General features: G+C 42.9%; 1 protein-coding gene across 2 annotated transcripts in view; it reads left to right on the top strand.

Annotated features, from left to right (window-relative positions):
* The first annotated feature begins 439 nt into the window (after positions 1-439).
* The window catches only part of LOC102918676 (mitochondrial adenyl nucleotide antiporter SLC25A24), a 42693-nt gene continuing 20810 nt past the window's right edge, over positions 440-22322 (top strand). The window contains exons 1-4 of one of the 2 annotated variants that reach the window (XM_006979447.4): positions 440-792; positions 13727-13853; positions 17057-17144; positions 21644-21755. In XM_006979447.4, the coding sequence (XP_006979509.1) occupies positions 610-792; positions 13727-13853; positions 17057-17144; positions 21644-21755 (510 nt within the window). In that variant the 5' untranslated portion in view covers positions 440-609. Of the gene's footprint in view, positions 793-11023; positions 11328-13726; positions 13854-17056; positions 17145-21643; positions 21756-22322 lie in introns of those variants that run through there. The other variant, XM_015998113.3, reaches the window with a different exon arrangement.

Genomic DNA, 22322 nt, shown 5'->3' on the forward strand with positions numbered 1-22322 from the left:
ACTTGTCTTGAGCGGAAGGAGCTAAGGTTTCTCTGTGTGCTGTGGGAAGGGACCCTCTTTTCTCTATCTCCCCTCCTTTCTCTACGGCCTCCTGGGTGACCGATGCTGTTCTCTGAAAAAGGCCTCTCTGCTCTTTTTGATCTGATAGACCTTCCCACAATGGACTCGCCATCCCAGTTACCCACTACCATCCTTCTGGCGAACATAAACAGCACTTCTCCAATGGGCCTTTGAGGTTGAGCAACCTGCCCTTTAAAACACTTCTGCACACCAAGCTTTAACGAGCTGGAGGCAAAGCTTTGCTCGAGGGGCTTCAGACAGAGCAGAAACCCTTCCCGCGTCCGAGCACCCCATCCCGCCTGCCTGCACGTTCCGGGAGGGCGGGAATCTGGCCCAGCCCGTCCCAGCAGCCAACCCAGGCCTGGGCCAGCTCCGCCCCGAGCAGCAGCTGGGCGGCCACACCCTGCGCCCAGCTAGGTTCCTGTGAGCCAGAAGCCTCGCCCCCCGACGACGTTCCAGAGGCTCTGCCGCTGCCGCCCCACCCAGCCAGGCCTCACCATCCGGATCGCGCCGGGCCAGCTCGCAGCCCGCAGTCACTTCCCCGGGACCATGCTGCGCTGGCTGCGGGCCTTCGTGCTGCCCACCGCAGCCTGCCAGGACGCGGAACCGCCCACGCGCTACGAGACGCTCTTCCGGGCGCTGGACCGCAATGGAGACGGCGTGGTGGACATCGGAGAGCTGCAGCAGGGGCTGCAGAGCCTGGGCATCCCACTGGGCCAGGACGCCGAAGAGGTGGGTCGCCTTGGGGCTCTGGGGCGGCTGCAAGGTGCTCCGGGGACACAGCCAGGTACCCAGAGGGCGGTGGCCTGAGGCCAGGCAAGGAGGCGGAACTATGCCCGCCAGGGGGCTGGAAGAGCTCCTGAGAGTTGGATCTGGAAAGCGCGCGTGTTTTTCCAGATAAATTAGTGTTGCACACTTAAAACTGTCATCGCTTTCGTTTTGAGAGCACCTCTGGTTCTTGGTTCGTCACTTGCCCTGTCCTTTGCAAGCCCTGCATGGTTGTTTTAACTGTCAGACTTCTGTAGGTCCCAGATTAGGTGAAAGAGACACTTTATATCTCCTGGAAGCAACTTTGTTACAACTACTAGAGTTTATTGTTTCAAAAACGGGTTAAAAGCCGCAGTGCTCCCAGCCACTGGTTGAGTGGGAAAGGCCACATTCCGTTTTTATGACTTTCTAAGTTAGTGCCCTAAGTACACATATTGATCTGAAGGGTTGACCTGTTGTAAAGCAACTGTACTTCCTCTGAGTCATATAAATTGTGCCCCTGACATCCAGGCCCCTTGGCAGGGTGGGGACACGGGATCTGGCACTTGTCCAGCCCACTGCTGTGCAAGAGGGCACTGGCTTTCCTGTCCCAAGAGGAACGTGCTTGAGTTACTGCGAGGGCTACCAACTGTTCTGTGTCTATATTTAAAACTCCTCTTTCAGTGTCAATGTCCTTAATAGAGGCCTCTTCACTTTACCATGTCCTCTTAGTAAGTTACAACGTGTTTTGGAAGCGACCCATTTTGCCCAAAGGATTATTACATATTTCATGTCTGATCTCTGCTCGTTCCATTTTTTCACTCAGGCCATAGGTTTGCTTATTTAATAATACACACTCTGAAAGAACCAATTTTGGGTACTTTTTGCTGAGTGTGTCTGTTCTACTCACTCTGGGTTGACTCATTTTCTCCTCTTTCTTGAATCAGAGGCCTGACTTGCTAATTTTGAGTGATAGCATCTCTTAGGCTCTCCACAGCTGCATCTCACAGGTATGCCAGGGGTTATTTGTTTGCATTATTCTCTTCCTCGTGTTTTCTAATCACTGGCACGACTTCTTTGACTCATGCATCATTTTAAGAGTGCTTTAAATTTCCTAGATGTTTTTGTTTTTTGAAAATATGAATAAAAGGAGACAAAGCATCTGGTGAGATTTTAAAAAGAGAGGGAGTAGCCAGGCATGATTATGCAGCCCTATAATCCCAGAACTCTGGAAGCTGAGGCAGGAGAATTGCCACAAGTTACAGGTCAGCTTGGGCTCTGTCCTCTTCTTACTTGGGTCAAACCTGAGTGAATGGAAGCAGACAGCAACAACAAAACTCCCCAAACCCCACAGTAACAACCACTCAGAATCAGGAGAAAAAGTCAAATTTTTCAAAATGTATTATATATAAAATAAATTAGGTAAAAACTATGTATATATAAGCATACATAGCAGGGCAGCTCAGGTTTATCACTAATAAATGTATATATTTTGTGAATATATAAATTATATTTTGTTCAGAGTATAGTGTCACTACCGGTGGTCATGCCTGGCATGATCAAACTAGTCCCAGATTAATGCATTCTTCTGCAAAAGGTTAGTAATAGTTACTCCTCAGTGAGAAGGGATTCATTTTCTACTTTTTTTGAGTTCCCCAGCGAATCCAGTCGCTGCCTGGAGCAGCCCAGGGACAGGATGTCTTTGCAGTGTATCCGAAGGTACCATGGCTGGAGGCCAGATGATGTCAGTCAGCCATGTCCCCTATGCAGGGTCCTTGGAAGGAAAATAATCCCACTAGAATGGGCCATGATACCTACAATACACAAAAACTTCCTGGAGTCCTCAGTAATTTTCAAGATTCTGAAAGGATCTTGAGACCAAAGAGGTTGTCAGGTACTACTACGCAGCATTTTAATGACTGTATGATACACTACTTCATGTCTATAAAATAGATTGCCAATGCTCTGCCATTTAGCTTATTGACAGTTTCAAAATTGTGTCAAATAAAATTGCACTAGAATCTATTTGTTTTTATTTTTTGTCTCATTTGGTCCAGTTCTCTTCATAAGATACATTTAAAAAAAACTTACGTAGCCGGGTGGTGGTGGCGCATGCCTTTAATCCCAGCACTCAGGAGGCAGAGGCAGGCAGATCTTTGTGAATTTGAGGCCAGCCTGGGCTACCAAGTGAGTTCCAGGAAAGGCGCAAAGTTATACAGAGAAACCCTGTCTCGAAAAACCACCACCACCACCACCAACAAAAAAAACCTTACATAATTACAATATGTCTTCCTTCCCTTTCCTCACTTCAGACTCTCCCATACACTCCTTGCTTTCCTCCAAACTTAGGGCCTCTTTCCACAATGTTGTTATTGAATATATGTACATTTATACACATATATATATATATATATATATATATATATATATATATATGCTGAAATATAACCTGCTCAGTCTGTATAATGCTACTTGTACGCATGTTTTCAGGGCTGACCATTTGGTATTGTGTGCTCTTCCTTGGAGAAGACTATTTCTCCTAATTTTAGCATTCCTTATTTACCTGTAGGTCCCAGGGTAGGGCTGAGGCCTCATGGGCTTTTCTCCTTTCACTTTGGCATGTCTATTATCCTACTGTCCCAGCTCCTATTGGGACAGTCATTTTGACTTTATGGACGAGATTTTGGTGAGATTTTATGGATGTCATTTCTGACATTACTAGGAAGCACAACCTCATAGCAAACTCCCTGGCTCTTACAATCTTTCCTCCCCATCTTCTACAATGTTTCCTGAACTTTAGGTGTGGGAGTGTATTGGAGATGTATCCATTGGGTCTGGGCTCCACAACTCTGCATTTTGATTGTTTGTGGTTTCCTGTAGTGGTCTCTGTCTGTTACAAGAAGTCTCCTTGATGAGGGAGGGGTGAACACGACACCTATCTGTCGGTATAAGGACAGATGTTTAAATTGTCCCTAAGGGTTATGCCGGTTTAGTAAATTAGTGGTTGTAGATTTTCCTGCAATATCTATGACTTCCCTATCACTGAGTAGCAAGCCAGGTTTCCTGTCCCAGACATGGTTTCTCTCTTTTTGAGAAGGTCTTGAATCCAATGAGAGAGCTATTGGTTACCACCAAGGTATGCATGCCACTAATGCCCCCTAGGATTACTGTGCCATGCTGGGTGTTGTGCTTCATAGGTGTTACAGCTAGATTCGACTCTTGGTTGCTTCCCTCCTCTGGAAGCTTGAGTGGCATCCTTTGGTACCATGAAACCTAATCCTTGGAGAGGAGGCTTTCCGAACAGTTCCAGCTCGGGGACCTCTGGGCCCTGTTCTGCAGTGCATGGTCTCTTCAGCAACCAGGGGCAGGAGCAATAGGCTGTAATTTGGGGGGAGTCTCTTGGACATCACTGGCCAACAACCCTAAAGAAGGCTTCTCATGTCTGGTTAGGAGGTCTTTGGTTCTTGGAGGGAGCATTGTCATCCCAGACGAGAAAAGTTTGTTAAAACTGTAAATACGGATCTCTGTGAGCTCATGGCCATGCTGGTTTACAAGTTGAGTTCCAGGACAGCTAGGGTTGTTATACAGAGAAACCCTGTCTCTAAAAACAAACAAAAAACAAAACAACACCAACAATAAACCAAAAACAAAAACACCCCCCAAACTATAAGTGCATATTTATATACAGAATTACAGGTATTAGAATTAGTTTTAGGCAAATAGTTAATGGCATGATTCCTTACAGCTTTTTCAGACATCCTTACTGTTACTTCACCCACTTCCCTCTTCCCAGGTCCCTAAGTGCCCCTTCCCCAAATCCCCTCAGATCACTTGTGTCCTACTGTTCCTTTACCCCCTTCCCTCCTTCTTCTGTGTTTGCTTTCCTCCCCCACCTGAAGAGCCCCCCTTTCCCGGATCAGATCACTGGTACACTACTATCCCCCTCTATTGCTCCCCAACACCCCTATCCTGGCAACGATCCTGTTTTACTCTCCTAGTTTTTGTCATTACTCCAGGCTACGTACTCATATCTGCAGATTTGGAGGCAGGAGCCCCCAGCAAGAGAAAACGTGGATGCTTGCCTTTCTGGGTCTGCGTTACCTCACTCAATATGATTATTTCATGGTCTCTCCATTTACCTGCAAAATCCATGATTTCACTTCCCTTAACAGATGTCCCTGAACAGTATTCCATGGTGTATATGTACCACATTTTCATTATCATAGGATACATTTTGGAAAATGGAAATTGTGAAGTCCAAGGATTGCACATATTAATTGAGCTGTAGATTGCTTTGAGGAAACATTGTTTTCGCCCCCACTCGCCACTGATCCACAGTCTGTGCATTTCCAATTCCTTCCACTTAGGATAATAGTTTTTATAAATGTTCCCATCCTGAAAGAGAAGTGCCTTTTAGTCTCCGTCATACTTTTAATTTTTTGTTCTGTTCAGTGGATTGGCATATGCCCTTCCACACAGTCTACTGATCCTAATGCTAATCTCTTCCAAAATTACTCACAGACACACCCAGAAATGTTGTTATTGGTTACATGCACATCCTTTATATACTAATCAAACTGGCATTTGAAGTTCATCATCATATCTGGGAAACAAGCCAATAAAATACTTCAATCTGATGACTCAGTCAAGAGATATTGACTAAGGTATGGTCAGGCGTTGATGTACTGTCAAGAACTGAGGAGATGGTCTGTTTGAGTACACAGAGGGAAGAACTATGGAACTCTTCAAGTTTCACGATAATAGTTTGTCCCTAAAACAAATGTTTACCTTGAAGGGAAATCCCTAGATTTTCACTTAGTTTTACCTCTTCTTCATATTTTCAGGCTTTTTACAATAAATTTAGCACTAAGTATTCCAAAATTGCTGAAGGAAGAGAAAGACTTTATGGCAGGCAATCCTGAGTCAAAATTAAGAGCCATCCAGTTGTGAAATTGCTGTGCTACATTTTTGATGCTATGACCTCCATTTTCTCTTTTTTAAAATTTATTCATTGAAAATTTCATACATGGATACAACTCATCTTAATCATATCCACCTCCACTCCCTGTCGTCACTTTCCCTTAGCCCACTCCCCAGTGTATTTGCCTTTCAGCTCCAAGCCCTCTTTTGTTTAGTTATAACTAAAGAATGCAGCCCATATGTGAATGGCTGTGCAGTCATCCACTGGCCTGGGCAGCCTCCCTGTGGCCGCCCCCCCTAACGAAAAGTGATTCTGCCTCCCCCAGCAGCTGTCAATGGCGCCTCAGCCAGGGATGGAGCCTTGGGAACATCTCCCACTCCACACTGGTATTTTTAACTGGCTTGTTATTACGCAGACCTTGTGCAGGTAACCACAGCTGCTGCTGAGTTCACGGGTTCCACAGCCACTTCATGTCTGGGGGATGGCATTTCACAGCACGCCCCCCCCCCCACCTCTGGCTCTTACATTCTCTGGGCCCCTGCTCTCATGATGTTCCTTGAGCCCCTTACTTTGACGTTAAGAGAGAAAATCCATGTAAGTTCTCCTGGGACCTCAGTCCCCTACAAAAGCAGTGAGTACTCCAGCCCCACAAAAGAGGGTTTTGCTGGACTTGGGGAACAGGCCTTCTTTGTGTACTGTAGAGGATTCAGAGTCACAACTGACGTATTTGGGTAGAGAATGCACCGCTATAAGAGGTACCTGTGTGACCACACAGAAAAGACCAAAGTCATAACCAAGATAGATAGTCAGGAAAGCCAGCTGACAGCATTTTCAAGATTGATAGGGAAGACTAAACCACAAGACTGATAGCATCATGTTATAATATGCAAGTATTTTATCAGGTATCTCTTTTCATTTTTCAAAATTGCCCTATTCGTTCTTTGCTTGTTGATTTTTATGTATTTAACCAACTAACACATAGCAAGAGTTTTAGGGATACCGTGATGGCTCATGCCTCTTAGACTTGTTCACTGCTGCACCCCAGCTTAATGAACTTTGTCTTACACTGTTCAATAACACCTACTAAATAAAAACCTTTGTACTAGGGTTTGGGGTGATTTCTAATCATTTCCACTTTATATTTGAACTTTCTAGAAATTCAGTGACTTGACTATGACCCTGAATCTAGCAACTGGTAAAAGCATTTAACTCTGGTCTGATTCCATAGATCATAATATACCATGACTAAGCTAATGTATGATAGATAATGATCCATATTTCACAGTGAACTTCATTCAATCCAGCAAATCCTTTTGGCATTTTCATGAACCCAATCAGTCAACTCTGCTTCACTGTATAAAAAGGTAAGATTTTTGAACTCAGAGTGGATAAGAGAGGTTAAGTAGCATTTTACAGAATGTTGCTCCATGGAAGCTTATTTATCTACATGTGTAATAACTAGAAAAATTATTATAAATAAATAATTCTGAATTGATTAGGGTAAGAGTGAGGAGATGCTTCATTCAACAATCATGATAATTTATCAGGAAGAATGGGAGAAATTCAAGGCAGAGAAAGTAAAAAAAGATGAACAGACTTGCTGTGGCAAAGTCGGGGGCCACAGGCTGTTGGGAATTTGGGAAGGGAACTGACTAGGCTTGGAATGCTCCCCAGGAGAAGGCTGTCTTAGACCTTATAAAGGAGTCTCTCTCTCTCTCTGTGTTTGTTTTCCTCTCTCAGAAGTTTTACTTCCACAAAGAAAAGGTAACATTAGCTTTTAGAATATAAACTGTGGGGAAAATACACAAGATACGGATTTTGTACATATTAGAACATTTGATGAGAATGTTGCTAGACTTCCCTTGTTTTTCTTATTCCATAACCTCCCTGCCATGATGCCCTAAAATGTGCCTCTATTATCAAGGTTCAGATAGATATTAGTGGAGTCTGGAGCTGAAGCTCAGTAGGCCATTGTACAGTGTGTGTGTGTGTGTGTGTGTGTGTGTGTGTGTGTGTGTGAAGGCTTGGGTTAGATCCCCAGCATCACAACAAGGGGGGACATTAACCTAACATCTCCATTGTTCAGAGAAAAATTGTGATGATCTAAATGGGGTTAAAACCTGAGAAAATTAAAGCAAAGCAATAAACATTGCTAAACTGCTGTTTTGCATTCAATTCTATTCCACCTGTGATTATGAAAACATAAAATGTCCTTTTTTAAAGAAAAAATGAAAAGTTATAGAATAGAAGACCTAGATGATCCCTGAGGTCAGTTTGCCCTGTTGAACCGTTCTTGACATTGAGTCCCCAAGAGGTTTGTCATCTAGTACGTGACACCACATCTTTTAATATGTGTGAAGGTGTGTGTGCACGTGTGCACACTTCTGCAAGTGTGTATGAAGGCCAGAGGTCAATGTCGGCTGTCTTCCTCTACTGTGCCTCACCTTCTCTTCTGCGCAGGGCTCTTACGGAACCTAGAGCTCATCACTTGACTACACTGGCTGGGCACTGAGACCCTGGAATCTCCCTATTTCTGAATTTTCAGTGCTAATATTACAGAAGCATGCCACCATGCCTAGCTTTCTACATGACGCTGGGGATCCAAGCACAGGATACTTCTACAGAAAGCACTGAGCCATGTGCTAGGGTGTATCTTAAAGGTACCTTTCCATAAGCCTATAGCCATTCACATGTGCTTTTATTAAAAGCTCTATCTACGAGCCATCTTCATATGGTAGGAGAGGCAAGTGAGGTCTACTGGCTCTAACAAGGGCACTGATGCCACTCACGAGGGCTCCACTCTTAGGAACTAATTACTCAGGAAAGCCCTACTTCTGGATACCCGTACATAAGGTAAGTTAACGGCTGCACAGAAGCTGAGTGATCCAAACATTTTGTCCATACAGCAATCTTCTCAGCTTCATAGGTCCCAGGCTTCTATGACTCTAGTGTATCCTAAGAAAGTCACCGTAGGAGCTCTGCCTGTGACATTATAGCAGACAGCTTAGTCTTAAAACTGCCTGGACCTTCGCAAGTTAACTGAGCACATTTATTTAAATTGCTAGCATGAACCTGGGTTCAGGAACACCTGATTGTCTCCAGCCCCATACCCTCTCTCTCTCCCATATACTCATATAATATTGCCACAAAATAAGTGTGGACCAAAGAAAGAACCCCAAAATGTAAATTCACCCTGGGCATACTTCCCTTTATTATTTTGTATTGCCTTATTTGTAAGTCCAAATTTCAGAAGTAGAGGATGCTGTACTGTTTCGAAGTCTTCTAAGCATAAGTGTATGAACAGACTTCCACCTAAGTTTCTCGATTCTTCTTCAGCATTGTGTTACTCATGACTTCTGTGTCTGAACATTAAATTTCAGATTATTTCCTCCATCTCTAGTGTCCTAACTGTGTCTTATTTTTGTCAGAGTATTTCAGATAATACCCACATTTGGGGGCTATCTTTTAAAATGTTCTAGTATAATCTTTGACTTAAAAACAAAACAAAAAGCTAGAAAGAGGGTGCAAGAGAGATGGGTGAGGGCAGAGGAGAACACAGTGACATTAAAAGTGGAAAAATTAGAATTTGTGGGAAATCAATAGTGACAAAACACTGTCCCCTGTTCCTCAGACCACCATGGCTCACAACCATCTGTAACACCAGTTCCAGGGGCTAGGTGCCCTCCTCTGACCTTCTGCAGCATCAGCACACATGAAATGCACATAAATGCACAAGCAGGCAAAACACTCATTTAGACACATAAAATAAAGACGTCTAAAAAGTAAAATAAAATCCTCTTTTGTGGGATAATTCATTCACGATTGGGCCACAACAGGTTTTGTGAAACAGCCTTATCTGTGAGCTGCTCAACAGCTCTTGGGAAAGTGTCTTTGCAGTTTACGGCAGTGCCTATGTTTAACTGTGGTGCAGCTTTCTCCCTGAGGGAGTCTGTCTAGGATTTGTGATGGCCTTTGTCTTGCTCTCAGCACTCGCTGTGATGAGAAGTATAGAGCCAAAGCTAATGGAGAATGGCAGAATTAAATTCTCTTTATGAATTTTAGTGTCTAATTAAAATGTTTATTTATTCATTTTTGTTTTTTGTTTTTTCGAGACAGGGTTTCTCGGTGTAGCTTTGCGCCTTTCCTGGAACTCGCTTTGGAGACCAGGCTGGCCTCGAACTCACAGAGATCCCACAGAGATCCGCCTGGCTCTGCCTCCCGAGTGCTGGGATTAAAGGCGTGCGCCACCACCGCGCCGGCTCATTTATTTTTGAGCGAAGGTTTCATCATGCTTTAGCTCAGGCTGGCCTCGCATTCAGGAGCCTTCTATCTGACCCTCAAGTGTCAGGCGTGGGCCATCTCACTGGGCGACATTCAATTTACCTTTTTTCATTTTTAAAACGATTCAGCTTGAAAAGTAAGTCATGTAAAAGCAGGGAGTTTTCCTGTGGACGGCACTTCCGCACTTGTGTTGAAGCTGCATGAGGGCCCACAGGTACATGAATAAGGGGTTCTGGGCTTCCCATGCCTCTGGAGGGTGAGCATTAAAAAGCCACCGGTTCTAATAACAGTCTCTCCTGCCTTCTCGTTGGAGTCCAGCTGCCTTAACGTCTGGTCATTTGGGGATTGTCCTCTGAGTGCCTCTCAAGAGGTGTTCGGATGGAGCAATTTTGCCCCCAGAGTGACTATGGATAGTGGGTGAAAATAAAAGATAAAAAACCAGGGGTGGGAGGTGGAGATGGAGGGAACACAGAAGAAAAAGTCCACACGGGCTTTTTTCTCTTTGTTTTCAGTCTTTATGACGGCCGGTCTGGTGCGGTTCACCCCTAAAAAGAGGATTACTGGGCAGGTACAATCTGCCAATTGACAAAATGGTTGGCTTAGACCGAACCCGAAGCTCAGTGGTGGAGTGATTAGGGATTTTCTAGCACGTGCATGTGTTTCCAACATATTCCTTCCCCAGCACCCCAGAAAACAATAACAAGCCGCAAACCACACACAGTCTCCCCAAGTGGTCAGGTGACCTCTACTCCTGTTAGCGGACTACAGAGCAGGAGCCCAGTTCCGCTCTACTCTCGCATTTTTATAAAACAAAACAAGACGAAACACCAACTTCCTTGTTAGACAGTCTTGTGCTGGGGTCTCTGGAAGTTGTGGCGGGGCATGGCTGGTTCTGTCTTGGCTGCTGATGAACTTAGCGTGGAGGCAGGGTCTCCGGCCAGCGGGCTTGGGGGCCGAATCCCTCTCCAGGAGTAGCTCAGTGGTTCTTGCCCTGCACGTGGCCCCTGCACTCCCGGGACGGTTAGAATGAAGCTCTCTTCTTCCAATGCGGTAACCCCTGCAGATGCTTTGCCTTTGGCCCCTCTCTCTCATCTTGAACAGACATCTTCTTTGTCCTATCCTGGGGACTTCTGCCCCTGGGGGACTCAGAGGGCCATAGCAGGGGTCACGCTGGCCCCAGAAGACATTGCAGATGGATTCCCTCTATGAAGACCTTTTTTGGTATCTGGACCATGATGAAGATGGAGCTTTGGACATCTTTGAATTTCAGGAAGGCCTGGAGGATTTAGGGGTCCAGCAATCTCTGGAGGATGACGAGGTGGGCTTCACGAAAGCTCAGATTGACCTTTAGAGAGGCTTCTGAAGCAGAATGAAGCCAAATTCATACATTCCCGAACTTGACCTGGGTCCTTTGAGATGTTGCTGGTTTAGCACTGCTTATGTTTATTAAGAATAACCCAGGGACTAGGGATGTAGGTAGCAGGTAGATTGCTTGATTAGGTCACCAATACCATATAGTATAGTATAGTATCATATTGTATCGTATTGTATACACTGTTGTGGTGGTGCAGGCCTCTAATCCCAGCACAAAAGATGTAGAGGCAGGGTGACTAGAAGTTCAAGGTCATCCTCATAGCTAATATCCTCAAGAATATTTCTCAGTTTTCCTTGTGGCTATAATCAAATTTCCAACTTCTGATTGCTTTTGCTGTTGGCTAAGGTTCTGTTTTAGGGGGTCAACCTGTTCAGTGTTCTCACATGTCACCAGAGGCCTAGATTAGTAGCTTTGGCACGTCTTAGTTACTTTTCTACTGCTGTGAAGAGACACTAAGGCAACTTAGAAAACCATTTAATCGGGGGCTTGCTTACAGTTTCAGAGTGTGAAACCATGACCATTATGGTGGGAAGCAGGGCAGCAGGCAGATAGCCAGGAACTGGAGAAGTAGCTGAGAGTTTACATCTTATCCACAAGTTGGAGGCGGGGGAGAGAATTAGCTGGGAATTGTAAGCTCTTGAAACCTCAAAGCCCACCCTCAGTGATGCACCTCCAACAAGGCCACACCTCCTAATCCTTCCCAAACAGTGTGGACTATGCATTCAAATATATGAGCCAATGGAGGTCATCCTTGTTCAAACCACCACAGCGTATGGGCCCAAGATGTGTTATGGGTTTAGAGAACCAGAACATTAAGTCCACATGTGTTTGGGGGCTCAGTAGTGGCTGGGAACAATTATGTTTTGTTTCTGTTCCTAAGGGGGTGAATTTCTTAAGAGTCGTCACCATCTATTAACTGTGCAGACTTTTGGAGTCTTTAAGCTTTCCATTGGTCAACTAGTTGTCTTTAAAGTTGATTCTATATGGCAAGCACTGCATTGTGGTTGCTGTGTCTTTTGCTGTGGTTGGGATACTTGTTTCTCAAAGGTGTTCCTTTTAATGACTTGGCACTCGGCCAGTAATTCTATTGGGGGTAGTGTTGCAACCTCTAAGAGGTGTATCTTAACGGTGGGAACTTCAAGAGTTTGAAATCTCCCATATGGAGGTGGATGTTGGGACCCTGGTCTCTCTTCTTTCAAAACATGATGTATATTTGCTTATTTGATACCAATTAGCCTTTCAGAAGGAATCCTGGATTTTGCCATAAACAAGCTAAGTTCTTTGAAACCGACTTATTCCTTTTCAACATTTTATTTTTCTGCAAAACTTTTTGGCAAAAGGTGTGAAGCTTTGCAGATCCATTCATTATGGATGAGCATTCACTTATCAAAACTAAGGGAGAGTCATTCCCCAGGGCTCTGCACCAACTACATGGAACATTCTATTTTAAAAGAACTCTTGTACTTTTCCAGCAGGTAAAGGTCACATCTAAGAAGTTCAAATGTGTGGGTTCACTTATGTCTGTAGAAGGAATTTCCCTCATATGGACTGAGAATTCAATTAACTTTTTAAAAGAGAAATGTACATTTATAGTGTGAGGTGCAAAAGATACCTTTTTTATTATGAAAAATAATAAATTTGAAGCGATAACTTCCTTTTGTTATTCTGTAAGTGGGAGGGACTGAATATACAAACAGATAATGGCAGGGCCATAAATAAAAATAGACCTTGATTCAGCACATACAGCCAGGAAACCTGGTCCTTACAACTGACAGGCTTGGAGGGAGACAGTTGATGTCTCTAGAGACAGCCTAGGAAGTTGCACAGTAGCTCCTGTAAAAGCCCCTCCCCAAATGGCCAGGACTTGATTAGTCACACCGACAGCTCTCCTAATTTTGATTTCCATTTTCACTTTGGGATTAACGAAAGACAGTTACGCCTCTCCATACAACCACCCTGGACCTTCTACTCCTGGCTAGCCGGCCTGTGCCCATCCCTTCACATGCCAAACCTCTCCCTTCCCACTACAAAGCTTCCTGTGCTCCGCCCCATCTTGGGGTCTGTATAAAACACAGATGAAGATGGCCCTGGTTTGTGTCTTTATTCCCACAGAGGGAATTATAAGACAATTACAAGAGAAGCCCTAGTCTTCGTGCAATGATCAAACTGGCACCATCCACTGCTTGTGAAACTCTGGGAATCTTAACCACAGGAAAGGCTGCAGAGCTATGCCATAATGGATACTAATACATCTGGCCCAAACTGGAAGCCTGTACACAATTAGTTCAGTACTTTAGCCAATGCCAACGATAAAGTCTCTCTCTTTCTCTCTTTTTTTGTAGAAAATTTTCATTGCCGGTGATGTCAACAAAGATGGGAAGCTGGACTTTGAAGAATTTATGAAATACCTGAAGGACCATGAGAAGAAAATGAAGTTAGCATTTAAAAGTTTGGACAAGAATAGTGATGGTGTGTCCTGTCATCGCTTTATGAAAAGCTGCCTTTATGCTTTCTAAGTCTAAGATAAGATATAGTTAATCTCTCCAGATGACTGTTGTTTGTGTTAGTACTTATTTTATTAATGTGATTGGGAGTTCATATTTTTGTTCATTTGTTTTTTAAGATGTTATTCTACTTTTAGTTCTCTCTGTCTCTGTCTCTCTGTCTCTGTCTCTCTGTCTTTCTGTCTCTCTGTCTCTCTGTCTCTCTCAGTCTCTCTCTGTCTCTGTCTCTGTCTCTGTCTCTGTCTCTCTCTCTCTCTCTCTCTCTGTGTATGTGTAGGGTTATGTACACATGAGTACAGGTGTCTGCAGCCCCCCTGGAGCTGTAGTTATAGGTAGTTCTGAGCCAGCCAGCGTGTGTGCTGGGAACTGAACTTGGGTCCTCTGTGAAAGCATTGGCCACTCTTAACCACTGAGCCATCTCTCCAGCCTCAAGTTCATATTTTCAGTGAAGAAAATTTATAGTTTATAGTTTTTTCTACTGAATTGAAAATTGCCATAAAATGTTAACTATTGAGATTATGCTGATCTCACTTATAGTGGTGGTTTAGAAATAATAATAATTACCTGCTTGTTCTTTCAATAAGAAGTATTTATTTTTCCATATAGGGGCATGACTTGTATACTATAAAATAAAAAAACTTCATATTCATATCTTACACTTTATAATCTCTTTGAAAGATTAATTTAGGAAAGATGGTCTCTGATCCTAGTAATGAGAGTAGTTCAACATTAGTCTGTACCTTCTGGCTGGGGTGGTATTTTCTCTGTTTAAAATAGTAGCTTGGGAATAGAGTCCCAGGTAAGTAGGAAGATAACCAGCAGTGGAAAATCATCAGATCCCATGTCCAGAGGCAACCACTGACAGGAAGAATGAATTTACAAAGATTACAATGCAGCCCTAAACCTTTCCCAGCCTAGTGAATGGCTCACTTCACAAACTTGTTATTTAAGAAAGAAGTTGAACAATAAATGGAAAAAATATCATTCTTTTCAAGGATGGTTTAAAATTTTTAATAAAAGTCTAGGTTGTAAATATTTTAACTGTGTGAGCTATGTAGTCTGAGCTGTGGCTGCATCTCAGCCGAAGACAGTATGTAGGCAAATTGTATGGATGTATTCAAATAAAACTTTATTTAGAAAAAAAGTCAATGGCCTTATTTGGATTGACAGTTATAATGTACTATCTACTGATTTAGACTAAACATTAACTTAAAATCAAATTCCTTCAAATAATCAAACCTTTTAGATGGTTTGTTGATGGTTCACAATGGCTAAGGTCTCAGTGTATGGTGGAGGTGGAGGTTGTAACCTCCAGGAAACCTTGCACTGTGCATATTGCCCTCAAGCTCTCTGAGTCCAATCTTCAGGCAAATTCAGTTTTTAAAATTAACTCTCCTTCCTGTATGCAAACTTTCATCCCTCTACAGTTCAGTGGCAGAGACAATGTTGTCCTTGTCCTGTTAATAGCTGGGAGCTGAGACAATCTCAGGACCAACTGCTATATGACTAGTGCTCAGCCATCCAGTGCATAAGTGGTGTGCACATCATTGTCCTCGCCAGGAAACTAGACTTGAACCACAGGAAATAGAAATGAAATTTCAACAATACATTTTTTTCATAAATGTAGAGAGTTCTGCCTTTACTTATTACTTCACATATATTTTGAAACAATTTATCATTATAGGTTCCTATTTTTAATTATCAGAATTCCTTAACTTAAACATATGTAGTTTATGTTCTCATCATTTGTGGACTTTGTACTGGTGGATATTACTACTTGCTAAAATTTAACCTCATAAGTAGTCTCAAGATATGTGTTTCAGTTACTTGTGGCCATGCACAGAAGAGTAAAAACTTTGAATCGCTGAACATAGACATTCCTAGTTGAGACATAATAAGGATAAGGTGACATTCCTGATTCTTAAAACACAAGGTGACGTTCTTCTTTATTTTAGCTCGAAGACTATAAGCACTTGTCTTTTTCAAGATCGGTTTTGTTTCATGCGTTTTGCATCTTTGTACATGGTTTGGTGGATAATTTTACTTTATAAAATGTTCCCCATACGTGGTGCTAGTGTCTCCAAGTCCAAGAAAGTCATGATGTGTGCCATGCAGAAATGCAGATTTCCTAGAAAAGTTTTCCAAGAGTTCAGTGTCATGAGGTGTCTGAACAGAAATGGGAAACAACCTTAGATCAGCTGATGAACTGCTGTGATAGAGTCTCCTGGGAACCTGTACCTGAATCACTTGCTAATCCAGTGTCCGCAGTAATTTTACAGAACGTGGCTGCTGCACAGTGCACCACTAAGTCTTTAAGAGTATGGCCCAGGGGAATGCTGGGAGAAATCTGAAGCACTTCACTGCTGAAAAAATGCCCCCTCTGTCCCCTAACATTGTCCAGATTCCTCTGCCGTTTTCCTCTCTCTGGGTGGATCCCCTCAGCATCCTGTCACTTCTTTAGTTCCTCTCTCAGAGGACGTCTTCCCTCCCCCCTGTCCTTTGTGCCCCCCCCCCAGGAGCTTGCTGTCCACACTGAGTGGTAGCAGAGTCTCTCACTTTGAGCGGTTTCAGCCCTGTTGGGACCCTCATGAGTATTTGAGCCACTTGAGGGAAGAGCTTGGGTGCTTGTGTTTATGGTGTACGTTGTTTTCTCTCTCCCTTTCTCCTGATTTGTTCCATTTCTAACATGTTCAGATGGCCTTTGTATTAATTTATTCTCTCTTCCATTGCTTTTCGGTCCTAACTGTCTATCTTCACTGCCAGATTTCTCAGATAATTCTCTTCTCTTTGGCTCAGTTTCTTCATGTCTTGATCTCTTTCACTTGGTCACATGACTCCATACTTAGTAAGTGCCCCTCTGCCTACTAAAATGTGGATATTGGTACTTTTAAGTGAACAATTTCTAGTTTAATGGAGTTAAATCACCCAACAAGGCTGTGGGAGCTTTTGGCCTTCTCTTGGGAGGGATAGCACTATTTATCCACTAGGCTTTATGAATCGAATAATATGTGCACATTTTTAAGGTATTTGTGAACATTTTGAGTATTGATGCCACAGTATGCATTTAAGAAGCTCACTGGCTTACCCAAATGCTTATTTTTCACTCTCATCATTCAGAAATCTTCTCAGATTCTGAGCCTGACCTTACACTGTTTTCACTGTTTGAAGGGAAAATCGAGCCTTCTGAGATTGTCCAGTCTCTCAAGATGCTGGGTTTACATATTTCTGAAGATCAAGCGAAACTGATTCTTCAAAGGTGAGCTCTCCATCAAACTGACTAACTACTTCAAAGTCTCGTCTTCCATGCTGGTCTCTACGTGCCACGTTTGGATACCTCCCTGCATCTCAGCATGCCTCATCACCCATGCCTTGCTGTCTTTCCATCCTTCATTCCCTTTGCATTTCTGTGGAAACACGTTATCTACAGTGCAGGGATGGGAGCAGGATGTTTAAGCTGGACTAGTCGGTTGTCGCAAGCGCTGGGACAGCAGTGAGGCTTGTGTTTAGAGGTAGGAGCTGAGGGTTTGGGGGTCACTTTAAGCATTTATTTCTTTTATCTATTTTATGTGTGACGGGCGTTTTGTTTGTCTTTGCGTCACTTGCATGGTTGGTGCCTGTGGAGCACAGAAGAGGTGTCAGGTCCCCTGGAACCGGAGTTACAGGTGGCTGTGAGCCACCATGTGGGTGCTGGGACCTGAGCCCAGGTCCTCTGGAAAAGCACTTGGTGCTTTTAACCTCTCAACTATCTCTCCAGTCCCTGGCTATTACTTTTTAAATGAATTTGGTTTCTTCCTCATTTTTAGAAAGTATTAGTGTGTGTTGACTCTCTAAGGTAATGAGATTCTCTGTGACATTGTCCTACAATGTGCCTCAGTCACATTCACCTCTACCATCCTCTCTCATCCCGCTTCCCTCCTGCTGGCCCCCTTCACCCAAATGGCACCCCTCTGCTTACATCTTTAAAAAATATTTTGATTCTACACGAGAGAAAACTTGTCATATTTGTTTTTCTGAGCCTGGCTTATTTCTTATCATGATCACTTCCAGTTCCATGCATTTCCCTGCAAATGACATAATTTCTTTCTTCTTTAGAGTGGTCAATTCGTGTGTGTGTGTGAGTGTGTGTGTATGTGTGTGTGTGTGTGTGTGTGTGTGTGTGTGTGTGTGTGCGCGCGCGCGCGCGCGCGCGCGCGCGCCAGTTGATGGGCATCTATGCTGATTCTATGTCTTGGCTATTGTGAGTATTGCAGTGATAAACACAGGTGAGAAGTACCTGTGAGGTGTGCTGACTTAGAGTCCCTGGGGTTCATTCCCAGAATGGTAGGCTCACCTGCCGGTTCTAGTTTAAATTTTTTTTTTCCGGAATCTCCATACTGACTTCCAATGAGGCTGCACTAATTTACATTCCCATCAATAGCATAAGGCTTCCTTTCTCTCCTGCACCCACTGTTCTCACTTTCTTGATGTTAGCCATTTTGAATGGGGTACGGTGGGACGTCAAAGTGATTTTAATTTTCATTTCCCCTATGGCTAAGAGTTGTTTAACAATTTTCATATATTTACTGCTCATTTATACATTTTGAGAACTATCCAACTCATTTGGCCACTTGCTGATTAGATTATTTGTGGGGGTTATTTTATTTTATTTTATTTTGGGTGTCTAATTCTTTCTCCTTTATTAATTTTGTTAAGGAGGCTGCCTTTCGAGAAGAATCAGGCATCTGTGGCCAAGTGGGATTACTTCCGGGCACTCTGTTCTAAGGTCTCGATTTAAGCACCTCTTTCTGAGATAGTACTGTGCTACTGTTGTTGCCATGGCTTTCTAGCATAACTTAAGATCAGGTTATGGTGGTCCCTCCAGTGTTACTCTTTTTGCTTAGAATTGGTTTAGTTATTTGGGGTCTTCTGTGTTTTGATATGAATTTTAAGATTTATTTAAGAAACAACTAATTGTTTCTTTGAGTTCTGTGAGGAATGCCATGAGAACTCTACTAAGGATTAGACTGAATCTGTAGGTTGTTTTTGGTAATATGGTGATTGGAACAATAGCAGTTCTGTTAGTCCCCGAGCCTGGAAGTTCTTTCCATCTTTTAGGTCATCTAGTTCTTTCTTCAGTATTTTATATATAAAACTTTTGTTAAGGAGAGTTTTCACTTTCTTGGTTAGGTTTGTTCCTAGTGTTTATTTATTCGCAGCTATTGTGAATGAGATGTTTTCTTTCTGAGTATGTTTGTTATCGGCCTATAGAAGAGCTACTGGTTTTTCTGTGCCAGTTTTGTGCTCCACTGATCTACTGAAAGTGTTACCAGGCCTAAGAGTTTTCTAGGAGAGTCTTCAGGGTCTTTTAACTATAGGATCATATTATCTGAAAATAAGGGTAATTTGGTTTGTTCCCTTTTTATTTGTATCTCTTTGATTTCTTTCTTTTGTCTTATGACTCTTGCTGAGACTTCAGAGACTGTGGTAAACAAGAGTGGAACAATTGAACCCCTTGGCCTGTTCCTGATGTTAGAGGCAATGCTTCCATCTTACCCCATTCAGTGTAGAGGTGGCTGTTGGACTGTCACACGTAATTTTTATTATGTTGAGATATGCTCCTTCTGCCACTAGCTTTTTCAGGGCTATTATCATAGAGATGTAAAATTTCGTCAAAGGTTTTTCCTGTATCTATTGAGATGATCATGTGATTTCTGTCCTTGGTTCTAGTTCTACTATGTGCTATATTACTTTATTGGTTTGTAGATGTTGAATAGTTTTTTAAAAAAATTATTATATGTGTATGGGTGTTTTGCTGGCATGTGTGTGCATGCCATATACATGCAGTGCCCATGGAGTTGAGAACAGGGTATCAGATCCCCTGGAACTGCAGTTACAGACAGTTGTGAGCTGCCATGTAGGTGCTGGATTGAACCCAGAGCCTCTGGAAGAGCAGCCAGTGCTTTAACTCCTAAGTCATCTGGAAAGATGACTTTTTCCATCCTTGGAATAAAACTAACTTCATCACAGTGTATAATCTTTTAAACGTGTTATTGTCCTCAGTTTACATACAAATAGTTTATGGAGAATTTTTGCATCATTACAAAACAAAGACTTCTTTGAAAAGGCAAAGAGTATTGACAAACCCTTAGCAAAGTGGATTTTTTTTTCTCCCTTGTTTAAGGCCAGAAATAATTTTTCTTGCATTTCCTTTGACAGCATTAGGAATTAAGCAAATTCTAACCCCAAGCTCTACAATAGATCCAAGTGCATTTCCAGTCAGCTTATGTGCTGTGTAATAAAGTACCACAGATGGACCCATGCTTTCCCACAACATGGGGCAGAGTGGAAATTTGACTTGAAAACATTAAAGTTGTGGGATGACAGCGGTGGTGGCGCACGCCTCCAATCCCAGCTCTGGGGAGGCAGAGGCAGGTGGATCTCTGTGAGTCGAGGCCAGCCTGATCTACAGAGTGCATTCCAGGACAGCCAGGGCTACACAGTGAAGCCCTGTCTCAAAAAAACAAAACAAAACAAAAAGTTGCGGGATGTTTCTAAGGTGACACTTCCCTCGTAGAAAATGCTCATGAAAGGGCAGTTGGGGGTTGGGGTTAAAAGCTAAATCATTGCACAAAACCAGAAAATATTGATCAGATCAGAGCTGCTAATACTGCAACCCAGAATGCATTTTAAAGGCAAGCAGCAACTGGGGTTCTGAGTGGATACAGAGCATCGCCACCTCTGCACCGGGCCAGTGAACACTGAAGTATGATCTCACATGAGCAATCGAAACTGAAAATGTGCTGAAAATGTAAGAATAATATCTGAAGATTCCACTTCATCTGTATGCTGCCTGCATGTGTAATGTCATATAGACTATAGCATACAATAGGAGGAAACATCAAAATACGATCTCAGACATGTGAATTCAATTCAAAGCCAAGCTCCTCACATCTGCCACTTTGGTAACTGTTTGTATTGAACAGCGCAGTCAAACCCGGAATAATTTTGCATTGTTCTGAGGAAAGTTTCATAGAATGGACTTTCTGTCAAGAAGCTTATAACAAAACAAACAAACAGCCCCCCAAATGAAAAACACACAAAAAAAATCAGAGTTTGTGCTACCACTTACACGTGGAAGATGACAGCCTGCTGAGTTTAGGACGGATGAGATACCAGGATTTCTCAAAACTCAAAAAATCACATATTAAGAATTTGATTTCTGAGAATCCCTGCTGATTTTCTTATGTTGATGAGGAGAAGAAAACTGATAGCATATTTAGACTCTATTTCAAAAATCATACCCAAATATTTCAGTCTTCAAATATTAAGAAACAATCCCCCGAGCTTGTGAGAGGGAAAAAAAATGGACCCTGAAATCATTCATTCGTTCCTCTCAATATTTCATTATCCAGTTTTTGTGTCTTTTAGCTAAGTAACTTTGAGTTTGACAGAGTGCTCAAGGCAGTCTGTAGCGGGCTCTCTCTGTAATATATGGATCTGGTTTTCTCCAAATAGTGAAAATGGCCAGGAAGGATCATAATATACATGATTCTATTTCCAGTGATGTAGAATTGTGAGTGGTGTGTTTTTCTTGAGGGCGGAATCCAGGGCCTCATGCCTGCTAACCACATGCTCCATTGCCTAACCCTTTAAACCTGCCAACGGGTTTTTTAAAATTCAATATTAATCTGGGAAGCAAAATCTCATTCTGTAAAATGAGCAATAGTGTTAGTGGTGCCCACGTCTTGCTCTTTAACCGTCTGTTCACACTTCCAGCATCGACGCGGACGGGACAATGACAGTGGACTGGAATGAATGGAGGGACTACTTTTTATTTAACCCTGTTACGGACATTGAAGAGATTGTCCGCTTCTGGAAACACTCGACTGTGAGTTTGCTTTCTGTATTCTGTAGCTCTAAGTCTCAGGTATGGTGCTGATGCAAGAAACAGCTCTCACCTCAAAGGGGACAGAGATCGTTAATTTTGTATCTAAATGAGGGACCGTGGCCTGGGAACACAGACTCAGGTTACCCCACATTCCATGTTCTGACACGGACATAGTTTCATGAGCTTTTTACAGTAACATAGCAAAGAAAATCCTAAATCAAGATACTTTTCAGATACATCAGTGGAAACATGAGGTGATGGCTTAAAGCAAAGTAGCAGAATTTCTGTGATGGACATCAGATGCTGTGTGATCTCAACCCTTGGGTTGGTAGAATCTAGATGTCTGGTCTGTTCATACCTTCCAAAGGGTTTACCTAACAGTCACAAAGATGTTAGGTCACACACAGAGGTGGGCAGAAAGTCGATATTAAAGTAGTTAGGATAGGTCGGCTCTAGTCACTGGAGTTCTAACCAGGCTGTCAATCTTTGCCGTCAATCAATCTTTGCTTACTCTTAACGGAGCTTTGCTTCACAGTACTTGCCACTCAATAGCACCAGAACACCCTG

Source organism: Peromyscus maniculatus, chromosome 6 (genome assembly GCF_049852395.1).
Source record: "Peromyscus maniculatus bairdii isolate BWxNUB_F1_BW_parent chromosome 6, HU_Pman_BW_mat_3.1, whole genome shotgun sequence".
NCBI lineage: Eukaryota > Metazoa > Chordata > Mammalia > Rodentia > Cricetidae > Peromyscus > Peromyscus maniculatus.